The sequence below is a fragment of the Mercurialis annua genome, linkage group LG3 (assembly GCF_937616625.2).
Source record: "Mercurialis annua linkage group LG3, ddMerAnnu1.2, whole genome shotgun sequence".
Lineage (NCBI taxonomy): Eukaryota > Viridiplantae > Streptophyta > Magnoliopsida > Malpighiales > Euphorbiaceae > Mercurialis > Mercurialis annua.
In genome coordinates, this window is record NC_065572.1 from 20,093,500 (window position 1) to 20,106,025 (window position 12,526).

Consider the following 12,526-nt stretch of genomic DNA (forward strand, 5'->3'; position numbering starts at 1 on the left):
GTCTACTATCGCTGAGACGAGACGGAATTCAATTTGGTTCTAATACGAAGGAGAACGAACCAAGCAACCAAAGCATCGTTTAAGAGAAGAAAACTGAGAATTATGAACAATATATTCTTTTTTTTACCAATGTTCAAGCCAAAAGAGAGGGATTTACAACATAAGATTCAGCGAAATTTGATTATGGAAGTGACGGCTACAATTTATAATAATAGAGGAACACATGGAAAGGAATTAGGGTTTAAAACGTGATATTTAAGGAAGGAAATAAAAGTTGCAGTAAAAGAGTTTCTTTTCAAACAAAAGAATCAAAGAAAAATGGGTCTCGTCATATTTGAGAGATGCATGGGCCATGATGGCCATGTAAGAAACATCAAAATGGATTTTAGGCCAATCAAATGGGCCAATTAAAATAAAATAAAAAGTTAATCAAACTAATAACCAACAAAACAATTAATTTAAATTACGAATTGAACGCTATAAATTAAATCCAAACTCTTCACATATATATTTAATTTTTATTATAAATAATAATTACGCCAAAAAATTAATTTATGGTGCATTTACAGTGTTTATGGTGTATTTGCAGTGTTTATGGTATATTTGCAGTTTTTCATGGTATAAACCACAAAAACACTACAAAATGCCATAAATACACTACTTATACACTATATATACACTAATCTTACACTATATAAACAGCATAAAAGCACTATATATACACTACTGTTACACTATAAAAAATAAATAAAAACATTCCAGGAAAAAAATCTATGAAAAATAAAAATTAACACTATATATACACTAATCTTACACTATATAAAAAAACTGTCGGTCGATTTGGTCGGTTCGGTCGACCGAACCGAAAATCGAAATTGAAAACCGAAAAGGTATTTTTGAAATTAAAAAAGAAGAAGAAGGTATTTTTCGTAAATAAAAACTGTCAGAAAAGAAAAGTCAAAACTTGCAATGTAAAATTGTAAATAAAATGCCGAAACATTTATTTTAGAAAATTACCACAAAGAAAATCCTAGACAAAACTAATTATCTTAAATAAATTAATTAAGAAAATCTTTTTGAAAAATTACTTTAAGCCAAAGGTTTACAAACGCTACAAAACAAATCCAAACTCTTCACATTTTTAGCGATTGAAGCCAAACGTTTACAAACGTTACGAAACAAATCCAAACATTTCACTTTTTTAGCGATATAAGTGTAATACCCCATATGATTAAATTATTTAATTGGACCGGGTCCAAGTTTTAAGTTTTCGAAGTGACAATATCGGAAAGATTTTTGAGAAATTAAGATAAATAGACCTTTATAAGTCAGTTTCAGGAAGATAATTACTAGGAATTAAATAATATATCTTAAGTTAAAGTTGGAATTGGGACTAAAAGGAAAAATGGCAAGAAAGGTCACAAAATAAAGTTTAGGTACTAATGTGGTAATTTAGCTAATTAAGTCTCAAGAATTGAAATTTATGAACATTTGACGGGAAAATATAAATTTTTGGATCTTATTTTCTATTAGATATAAATAATACGTATACGAAATGATTAAAGTGTTAATTAATTAAGCAATGGAATAAATTGAACAAAAGAAAAGTTTAAAGGATTATTGGCAACAATCAAAGAAAACAAGGATTTAAATGGTACATTGACCATTATATATAAAGAGAAAGATATGAATAAGAAGAAGGAAAAATTCTCCAGAAGCTCTCATTCTCTCCCCGTTGCGTTCGTCGATCATTACCGCCGTTCGCTCGCCGTTTCTCCATTCGACGTCTGTTTCAAGTGATTTTCGCGTTGATCTTTCGGAATTGGAAGCTCTACTGATCCTAAGCTTCGTTTTAAGGTAAAATCTCTAGAATTGGTGTCAAAAATCGGATTATATGGGCTGTTTTAGAGGGTATGTCGTATTTATACTGAAATTGATGTATCTAAGTCGTTTTTAAGGTTTTCGGAAAAACTAAATGACGGGTTTTGTGTAGAAAGGTGTTGTTAGTAGGTTGTGAAGGTCGGAGGGGTGCGGAACGGCCCAGAGAAAGGTCCCCGGAGCTGTGCAAACGCACAGCCTAAATAGGCTGTGCGAACGCACAACGTACTGTGCAGACGCACAATACCTCCTGTGCGCCCGCACAGCTAGTTCGAGGGACCAATATAATATTTTTGCCCCTATTTCGACCTAGATTCCAATATTTACGGATAATAGACCCTAAAAACTAATCATGGACCCCGAGAATCCTAAATTAAGATTAAGTTCGACGTTTTAGGTAATAAGCGAAAGTGCAAAATGATAAGCAAGTTACATAATTCTTGAATACGAGAAACGGAGTCTGATATGTCGTGAATACGATAAAGGAGCATCGAGTTCACGAATAACATTAAGAGTAAAACTAAAACCTAGGATTTACAAGTATTACGCATATAAACATGAAATACACGTCTAACTATAAAATGCTAATTAATACGCAACAGACGCGTCAACGAGCGGTGAGATCAGCAGACGTGGGCTAGTGCGAGCATACTATCGTATCGACCACGTCATAGATTGGATAGCGGTCCGAGTGAGTTGCATTTTACTTTCGTGTATTATCTATGATAGTTATTTGATATTATATCTTTGTAATAACCCGTAAATTTATTTTTAATTTTCTGGGGGGTTTCCGGTAAATTTTCGGGTCTTTTTCGGTTTGGTGGTTCGATTCGTGGTTCGGTTCAATTTTGGGTTGAGTCAGGTTCCCTTTGGTTGTGGTTCAACCAAACGGTTGAACCATAAAATTTTGGATCTGGTCTCAAAGAGACCTGATCATCAGGCTTGCTGCTACCGAGACCTTAGCAGCTTTGCTAAGGGCATTTTTGCCTTTTCGACTTCACTACTTTGCACTCGATTCTAACCTAATTCCTACGTATATACATCTATTTTTCTCGACCTAAATCATGCACCACACAGCAAATAAACCCTAGTTGTCATCCCTTTACTTATTTTTTTAGAAATCGCTGCTCTAAATTCATCTCAAAGTTTCCAGAAAAGAATTTGGTAAGGTTTGTTCTTAAATTCCAGATTTAGCTTTAAATCGATACCTCCGTAATTTGGATCGTTCTCTCTAGTTTCAGATCCAAATTCGATTCTGTTTCGTCCCTGAGATAGTAGACTCGATCCTCTACGACTTGGCTCTTTAGTTTCGATTAAATGGTACGTAAACGAATCCATATCAATCGCCGCCGTTTTACCGTTTTTAAGTTATTTTCTGTTTTGGCTCTAAAACGATACTTTCGTTTTTCAATCCGTTTCACAGCCGTTTGGAGATCGAAATCAGTTCCATTTATTCACCGTGATAGTAGACTCGTTCCTCTACGATTTTATACCTTTCTTTCGTCAAACGGTACGTAAACGAACACGTAGTAATCGCCGCCGTTTCATCGTTTTATATGGTTATAAATTGAAGTATTTTAAATTGTTTCTGCCAAATTCTTGCCTTCCTTTTTGGTGTTGATTTTGGACTTTAAATGATACTAGTATCTGGGATTACGGGTTGTTAATCTTTTAGCCTTAATTTGTGACTCCTTCTTCATTTCATGATCATCGTTTTAGTTTGTTTCGGCTTCGCCATTAATGTGACTCTAAGGTTCAATTGCCGTGTTATAGGTTCAGTCATAATTATGGATGGGTGGTTATTAGGACCTTGCTTTATTAGTGTTTGTTTAATTAAAAACTAATGGTTCAAATAGGTGGTCTTTGAAATTGAATTGTTAAGGACAAAAGGCTTAGCGGGAAATCTGGGCAGGAGATGTTGGTTTGAAATGAAGGCTTGGTAGTGGTGGCGAAAGGGCTAGAATTGTCCTTGGGTTTTTATGTTTTAATTTAATTGATTCCTTAAGTAAGTTATTGTTATTTCGCATGTGAACTTTTGATTAATAGTTTTAACTTAAACTAGGGGGTTTTCATTTAAATTAAAATAAAACAAATTGATAATTTTATTTTAAAAAAATCTAAAAATTAATATTTTAAATTCATTTATAATTAAATTATTACTTATTATAAATGAAAGGTGGATCTTTATTTATAATCTATAAATTTACAAATTCTCGGGTGACACTTTTATCTTTGGCTTTATGTGCTTACGTGATTAAATTTTAATTTAACTTCTAAATTATTTATGTGATTTATTATTAAGGGAAAATTTGATATTTTATTTAATTAATAATTATGAATAATTATTATCTAATTAATAATATGAGATTTTAGCTTAGCGGGCTAAAATGATATTTTGGCTTTAAATTGTTATTTAATTATTTGAAATATTTTTGCCGATAACTATAATTACTTGGTCTTCAAGCTATTGAGTTCATTTTGATATTTAATTAACATTTTATTAATTTTATAATTATAAACTGTGGCTTATAATTCTGAGATATCACTTGGGTCAGTTTAGACTTGGGTCACCGACATGTGGGGTTAGGCTTGGTAGTTTTAGGAAACTCGGCTACCCCACTATTTGAGGAAAGGATTCTAATTATTAATTAAATATTATTTAATTAATATTTTCGGATGGATTTTTAATTTGAACTCAATACGCTTGATTTATTTACGGCATTATAATTTAATTGAGATTGTGGTTCTCTATGATTTTACCTGGCTTATTAATTGTGCTAGTCCTAAGTGGTGTCTAGTATTCTTAGAGTTAGGGGTTTGAGTGATTTTAACGTATTATTTATTTTTAGACTCTTCGACTACTCGCGCTCCGGAGTCGAACAGGGTTAGCTGTTTGCCAAGATCACGTGGATAAGCAAGCACTGAGTTTGTAGTGCTATTTACCGTTTTATTAAGTACCGTAATTTATTTTAATATTATAACTGTTTTCAAACTATTTTTACGGATTATGGAACTGGATTGAAACGAGCTACTCGATAGGCTTGTATCGACACTGTGTGCACCGGTAAGTACTCTGGGAAACGGCAGACTAAAGTCTTGCTCACGCTGGTATATTTATTGACGAGGATTTGTTCCCGTCCACTCTGGGTTTATCGGTATGCTATGTCATACTTACGCTGGGATCATTTCAATACTGTTTTTCCATAATCATATTATATTAGTATAAAATGTTTTGATTTAAGGGTTTTAAACTTAATAAATGTAAATAGTATTGCGAACTCATCTCAGTATATCTGACCCCGTTGTTTTCCCAAATTTTCCAGGTTTATGATTTGAAAGCTGGTCCACTCCGATTCTTTTGACTCCTCGGAGGTTTTTATGTTATTAAACTAGTTTCTATTTTTCGAACTCTTAGACCGCAGTAGAACTAGTTTATACATTAGTTATTATTGCACTTTAGGATTGTCGATTTGATCGACTATTTATTATTGGCATGTTCATTTTGGATTATTTTTTTTTATTATAATTAAGGCATGCCGTTGAGTCTCGGGTTTTAGCCGAGCATTTTATTTATATAATTAAGTTGTTATAACTAATTTGTATGTTTAACTATTATCCGCGAGGCTTGCTACGGGTTTTAGTACGACCATACCCATACCCTAGCGCCGGTCACGATTCATGAAATTGGGTCGTGACAAAGTTGGTATCAGAGCTTTGGTTTCAAACCAAGGCCATTTGCTCACTATGTGTTTACTCTGTTAGGTCGTTTTTGAGTCATAGGATCTACTGCGGAATTAGGATTCAAGTTTTGTCTTTTGAAACGTCATCTTTTGTTTTTAAAACTTCTACCTTCACCTTTAGGGATGTTTGAGTCGGTCTTATGTGTTACTGATGTTTTACTCTGCAAAATTTTTGCTTTACTCTGGAATGTTAATGTTATTACTCTGGATAAATTGATAATTTTTAAGTTGTTTAATTATACTCTGGGTGTTGCCAAGTGGGCCTTTTTTTGAGAATTGTTTGTTTCATTCTTAGGAATGAATACTCGTAGGCGTGCTGCAGCTCAGGCTGAGGCTGAAGCTGATGATGCTATGTCGATTGAGGTCGACCAACATGAACCAGAGGTTCAAGTTGGCAGGGGACGTGCAGGTGGAGTTCCGGCCGGTAGAGGCCGAGCTGGCAGAGGTCGGGGTGGCAGAGGTCAGGCTGCTGGAGGTAGAGGTAGGGGACGTGGTGGTGCAGGCGCTCAGGCACCAGGTGTACCACAAGCTCCTATCGATCCATTTGACTTTACGACGTTTCTAGCTGGGATCACTGCACTCCAGAATAATCAAGTGCAACTGCAGGCTGGACAGATTGCCATGCAGAACCAGTATGCTGTGCTGGGACAGATTGTGCAGCAACAGGTACCACAGGCTGGTGGTGTTGCGGTTGGTGGTGCTGGAATCACTGACAGGGACTTGGTGTTGGCTTATTTGAGGCTGAAGCCGACTGAGTTTGCGGGCGACGGCGACGCCCTAGATTTTCTGGAGGAGGTTGAGCGGAATGCTCAGAGACTACAGGCTTCTGAGAGACAGACCGTTATGCTAGTGGATATGTCCTTGAAGGGTGCTGCAAATGACTGGTTTCGCAGGGAGATTCGCGCAGTTATGGCTACTATTACATGGGCGGACTTTGTGACAGAATTCAAGGAATTTTATCTACCTTTCTTAGTGACAGAGGGTTTCAGAGACAGACTGTTGGTTCTGAGGAGAGGAGACAGATCAGTACATGAGTACACTACTGAGTTTGTGAGACTGAGTCGCTTTGCCCCAGATCTGCAGACTGAACAACAGAGGGTGAACGACAGATACGTGAAGGGTCTGGGTGCTGACTTTATTAGCCTTCTGACTGAGACGACCAAGGAATTTTCTGCTGTAGTGGACAGTGCCCGTTGGATGGAGGCAAATTTACTGCACTTTGGGAAAATGACTGAGACGAAGAAGGCGAGCGGTGGTTTTCAGAGTAGTGGGCAGCAGGGTGGTAGCAGCAGCTATCAGCACAAGCCTTCCCAGTACAAGAGTCAGAAAGGAGGTGTTCGAAAAGGATATCAGCCGTATTCTCACAGTTCTGGTTACAGTGGGAGTAGCCGTGGATCTGGTCGCGGTTACAGTGGTACTTCTAGCGTCCCGTTTTGTCAGAACTGTAGGCGCAGACATTCATGACAGTGCACAGTGGCACCAGGTAGTTGCTATGCTTGTGGCCAGCAGGGTCACTTTGCTAGGGAGTGTCCGTCATCTGGGCAACAGATGTCGTCGGCTAGTGTTGCTCAGCCGTTCTTTCAGCAGCAGAGACCTGTTTTCACTCCTTCGGCAGGGTACTCTCAACCTGCCGCTTCGTTTGGTGGCCAGCGGGGCCGTGGTTCAGGAGGGCGTGGTTTTGGTGGCCGTGGGAACGGTGGTAGAGGCTCGGGTAGTTACAGTTCTTCTCAGGCACCGCAGCAGGGACAGGGTCAGGCCAGAGTATTTGCTCTAACTCCTCAGGATGCTCGTGCATCAAACGCCGTGGTGCAAGGTACTATTCCCATTTCATTTGTAGATGCCTTAGTTTTATTTGATGCGGGTGCATCACACTCTTTTGTTTCTTCGAGTTTTGCTGCTAAGTTGGGTGTGACACCATCTAGGTTGTTAGAGCCTTTATCTGTATCTACGCCTTTGTCTGATAGTGTTGTGGTGGACGTGGTCTATCCGTCTTGTTCTGTGGTTATACATGATAGGGATCTTAGTGCTGATTTGATTATGCTTGACGTGTTATCTTTTGATGTCATCTTGGGGATGGATTGGCTTTCACGCCATTTTGATTCTATCGACTGTCGAGGAAAGTCGGTATTGTTTGGGATTCCTGGTGATATGCCTTTTTCCTTCCAAGGAGAAAAGACAGAAGCACCTAAGAATCTAATTTCGGCGATCAAGGCCAAGCGTATGATGGGCAAGGGTTGCCAGGCTTTCTTAGCAGTGGTTCGTGATTTAGAGGGCGACAGTGGTGACGTGCATAGTGTTCCGATAGTGAATGAGTTCACTGATGTGTTTCCAGAGGAGTTGCCTGGATTACCACCTGATCGTGACATCAAGTTCTGTATTGATGTCGCTCCGGGGACAGCTCCTATTTCGATACCTCCGTATCGGATGGCTCCTGCAGAGCTGAAAGAGTTGAAGGAACAGTTACAGGAATTGCTTGTTAGTGGTTTTATCAGACCGAGTACTTCTCCGTGGGGTGCTCCTGTGTTGTTTGTCAAGAAGAAGGATGGGTCATTTCGGCTGTGTATTGACTACAGACAGCTGAACAAGGTTACTATCAAGAACCGGTATCCTCTTCCTCGTATTGATGATTTGTTCGACCAGTTGGAGGGTGCTAAGTGCTTTTCAAAGATTGATTTGAGATCCGGGTATCATCAACTTCGGATTCGAGACATCGATGTGCCTAAGACTGCTTTCAGAACGCGGTATGGGCATTTCGAGTTTCTGGTCATGTCTTTTGGGTTAACTAACGCACCAGCAGCGTTTATGGATATGATGAACCGGGTATTCAAGCCGTTTCTGGATCAGTTCGTTATTGTGTTTATTGATGACATACTGATTTATTCTCGGAGTGAGGAGGAGCATGCTTTCCACTTGAGAACGATATTGCAGACCTTGCGTGAGCATCAGCTGTATGCTAAGTTCTCGAAGTGCGAATTCTGGCTGGACCAAGTTACCTTCTTAGGACACGTGGTGTCAAAGGATGGGATCAAGGTTGATCCGACGAAGATTGAGGCGGTTATGGATTGGCAGAGGCCGAGGTCAGTTACCGAAATCAGAAGTTTTCTGGGGTTAGCTGGCTACTACCGTCGGTTCGTGCAGGATTTCTCCAGAATATCTGCACCGATGACTAAACTGACACAGAAGGGTGTTAAGTTTGAGTGGACTGACAAGTGCGAGGCGAGCTTTGAGAAGCTCAAAGAGATTCTGACTACAGCTCCTGTGTTAGCTTTGCCATCTGGCATTGAGGGGTTCACTGTGTATTGTGATGCTTCTCGTATCGGTTTGGGGTGCGTTCTGATGCAACATGGTAAGGTGATTGCCTATGCTTCTCGCCAGCTGAAGAAGCATGAAGTGAATTATCCTACTCATGATCTGGAGTTAGTAGCTGTAGTTTTTGCTCTCAAGATTTGGAGGCACTATTTGTACGGTGCGACTTGCGAGATCTTCACTGATCATAAGAGTCTGAAGTACATTTTTGATCAGCATGAGCTGAATCTGAGACAACGGAGATGGTTGGAGTTACTGAAAGACTACGATTGTACTATTCAGTACCATCCGGGTAAGGCTAATGTTGTAGCCGATGCGTTGAGTCGCAAGTCTTCGGGCAGTTTGGCCCATATTTCTGAGGTTGGGCGGAGACCCATGGTTCGTGAGTGGCATAGTTTGTTAGCTTCGGGATACGGATTTCAGGTTTCGCAGAAGGGTCGTTTATTGGCACAGTTGCAGGTGCAACTAGTTTTGATTGATAGGATCAAAGCTTCACAAGCTGAGGATCCACAATTGAAACGGATTATGGATGAGATCCATCTGGATGGGAATTCTGATTTTATTCTGGCGGATGGAGTTCTCAGGTACGGATCTCGATTGTGTGTTCCGGATTCAGATGGTTTGAGAGACCAGATTCTGGAGGAAGCGCACAAGTCAGCTTACAGTGTTCATCCGGGTTCTACCAAGATGTACCATGACCTCAAGGGTACGTACTGGTGGAGCGGAATGAAAAAGGATGTTGCAGAGTTTGTGTCTAAGTGTTTGACTTGCCAGCAGGTAAAGTTAGAGCATCAGAGACCGTTTGGATATCTGCAACCGCTACCTATTCCAGAGTGGAAATGGGAGCGAATCGCTATGGATTTTGTGGTTGGGTTGCCACGTACCCGACAGGGGTATGATTCGATTTGGGTGATAGTTGACCATTTGACCAAGTCAGCTCACTTCTTACCGATCAAGGTTACTTATCAGGCTTCGAAGTTGGCACATTTGTACATCGATCGGATTGTGAGTCTCCATGGTGTACCAGTGTCGATAGTTTCGGACAGAGGTTCAGTTTTCACCTCTCGGTTTTTGAAGGCGATGCAGGAATCTTTGGGTACGAGATTGGATTTCAGTACTGCCTTTCATCCTCAGACTGACGGTCAGTCTGAGAGGACTATTCAGACTTTGGAGGACATGCTCAGGATGTGTGTTCTGGATTTTCAGGGTAGCTGGGATACTCATTTGCCTTTGATTAAGTTTTCCTATAACAACAGTTACCACGCTAGTATCGAGATGGCACCTTATGAGGCCCTGTACGGGCGCAAGTGTCGATCTCCTATCTGTTGGGAGGAGGTTGGCGAGCGCAAGCTCTCGGGAGCAGAGATTATTCAGATTACCTCAGAGAAGGTACCGTTGATCAAGCGGAGACTGGAGACAGTGTTTAGTCGGCATAAGAGTTATGCTGATCCGAAGAGGAAAGACATGGAGTTTCGGGTTGGAGATTTCGTGTTTCTTCGGGTTTCGCCTATGAAGGGCGTTGTGCGTTTTGGTGTTAAGGGGAAGTTAGCACCGAGGTATGTGGGTCCGTATGAGATCATTGAGCGTATTGGATCAGTGGCGTACAAGTTAGTGTTGCCATAAGATATGTCGTTGGTTCACCCAGTGTTTCACATTTCCATGTTGAGGAAGTGTATTTCTGATCCTTCTCACGTGATAGTACCGCAGAGTGTTGAGATTGACCATGAGTTATCTTACGAGGAGCAGCCTGTTGAGATTGTTGATACGCAGGTTCGTAAGTTACGGAACAAGGAGATTCCGATGGTCAAGGTTTTATGGCGGAACCATTCTGTTGAGGAGTGCACGTGGGAGACCGAGTTGGATATGCGAAATCGCTATCCTTTTCTATTTCCTTGAGGTACGAAAATTGATTGTTATTTGATTTTTATGAGTTTTATAAGTGTTTGTGTTGTTTTTTGGTGCTATGTGTTTATTGTGTTAAATTCGAGGACGAATTTTTAATAAGTTGGGAAGAATGTAATAACCCGTAATTTTTTTTTAAATTTTCAGGGGGGTTTACGGTAAATTTTCGGGTCTTTTTCGGTTTGGAGGTTCGATTCGTGATTCGGTTCAATTTTGGATTGAGTCAGGTTCCCTTTGGTTGTGGTTCAACCAAACGGTTGAACCACAAAATTTTGGATCTGGTCTCAAAGAGACCTTATCATCAGGCTTGCTGCTACCGAGACCTTAGCAGCTTTGCTAAGGGCATTTTTGCCTTTTCGACTTCACTACTTTGCACTCGATTCTAACCTAATTCCTACATATATACATCTATTTTTCTCGACCTAAATCATTCACCACACAGCAAATAAACCCTAGTTGTCATCCCTTTACTTATTTTTTTAGAAATCGCTGCTCTAAATTCATCTCAAAGTTTCCAGAAAAGAATTTGGTAAGGTTTGTTCTTAAATTCAAGATTTAGCTTTAAATCGATACCTCCGTAATTTGGATCGTTCTCTCTAGTTTCAGATCCAAATTCGATTATGTTTCGTCCCTGAGATAGTAGACTCGATCCTCTACGACTTGGCTCTTTAGTTTCGATTAAACGGTACGTAAACGAATCCATATCAATCGCCGCCGTTTTACCGTTTTTAAGTTATTTTCTGTTTTGGCTCTAAAACGATACTTTCGTTTTTCAATCCGTTTCACAGCCGTTTGTAGATCGAAATCAGTTCCATTTATTCCCCGTGATAGTAGACTCGTTCCTCTACGATTTTATACCTTTCTTTCGTCAAACGGTACGTAAACGAACCCGTAGTAATCGCTGCCGTTTCATCGTTTTATATGGTTATAAATTGAAGTATTTTAAATTGTTTCTGCCAAATTCTTGCCTTCCTTTTTGGTGTTGATTTTGGACTTTAATTGATACTAGTATCCGGGATTACGGGTTGTTAATCTTTTAGCCTTAACTTGTGACTCCTTCTTCATTTCATGATCATCGTTTTAGTTTGTTTCGGCTTCGCCATTAATGTGACTCTAAGGTTCAGTTGCCGTGTTATAGGTTCAGTCATAATTATGGATGGGTGGTTATTAGGACCTTGCTTTATTAGTGTTTGTTTAATTAAAAACTAATGGTTCAAATAGGTGGTCTTTGAAATTGAATTGTTAAGGATAAAAGGCTTAGCGGGAAATCTGGGCAGGAGATGTTGGTTTGAAATGAAGGCTTGGTAGTGGTGGCGAAAGGGCTAGAATGGTCCTTGGGTTTTTATGTTTTAATTTAATTGATTCTTTAAGTAAGTTATTGTTATTTCGCATGTGAACTTTTGATTAATAGTTTTAGCTTAAACTAGGGAGTTTTCATTTAAATTAAAATAAAACAAATTGATAATTTTATTTTAAAAAAATCTAAAAATTAATATTTTAAATTCATTTATAATTAAATTATTACTTATTATAAATTAAAGGTGGATCTTTATTTATAATCTATAAATTTACAAATTCTCGGGTGACACTTTTATCTTTGGCTTTATGTGCTTACGTGATTAAATTTTAATTTAACTTCTAAATTATTTATGTGATTTATTATTAAGGGAAAATTTGATATTTTATTTAATTAATAATTA

At 39.0% G+C, this 12,526-nt stretch overlaps 1 protein-coding gene across 1 annotated transcript; it reads left to right on the forward strand.

The window, feature by feature from the left end:
* Window positions 1–318: 318 nt before the first annotated feature.
* Window positions 319–11,212, forward strand: LOC126672422 (uncharacterized). Its single transcript, XM_050366372.1, has 9 exons — window positions 319–363; window positions 610–618; window positions 6,294–6,668; window positions 6,939–7,032; window positions 7,888–8,097; window positions 8,326–9,230; window positions 10,011–10,079; window positions 10,522–10,531; window positions 10,974–11,212. The coding sequence occupies exons 1-9, from the start codon at window positions 319–321 to the stop codon at window positions 11,210–11,212; spliced, it is 1,956 nt and encodes a 651-aa protein (XP_050222329.1).
* Window positions 11,213–12,526: the final 1,314 nt, after the last annotated feature.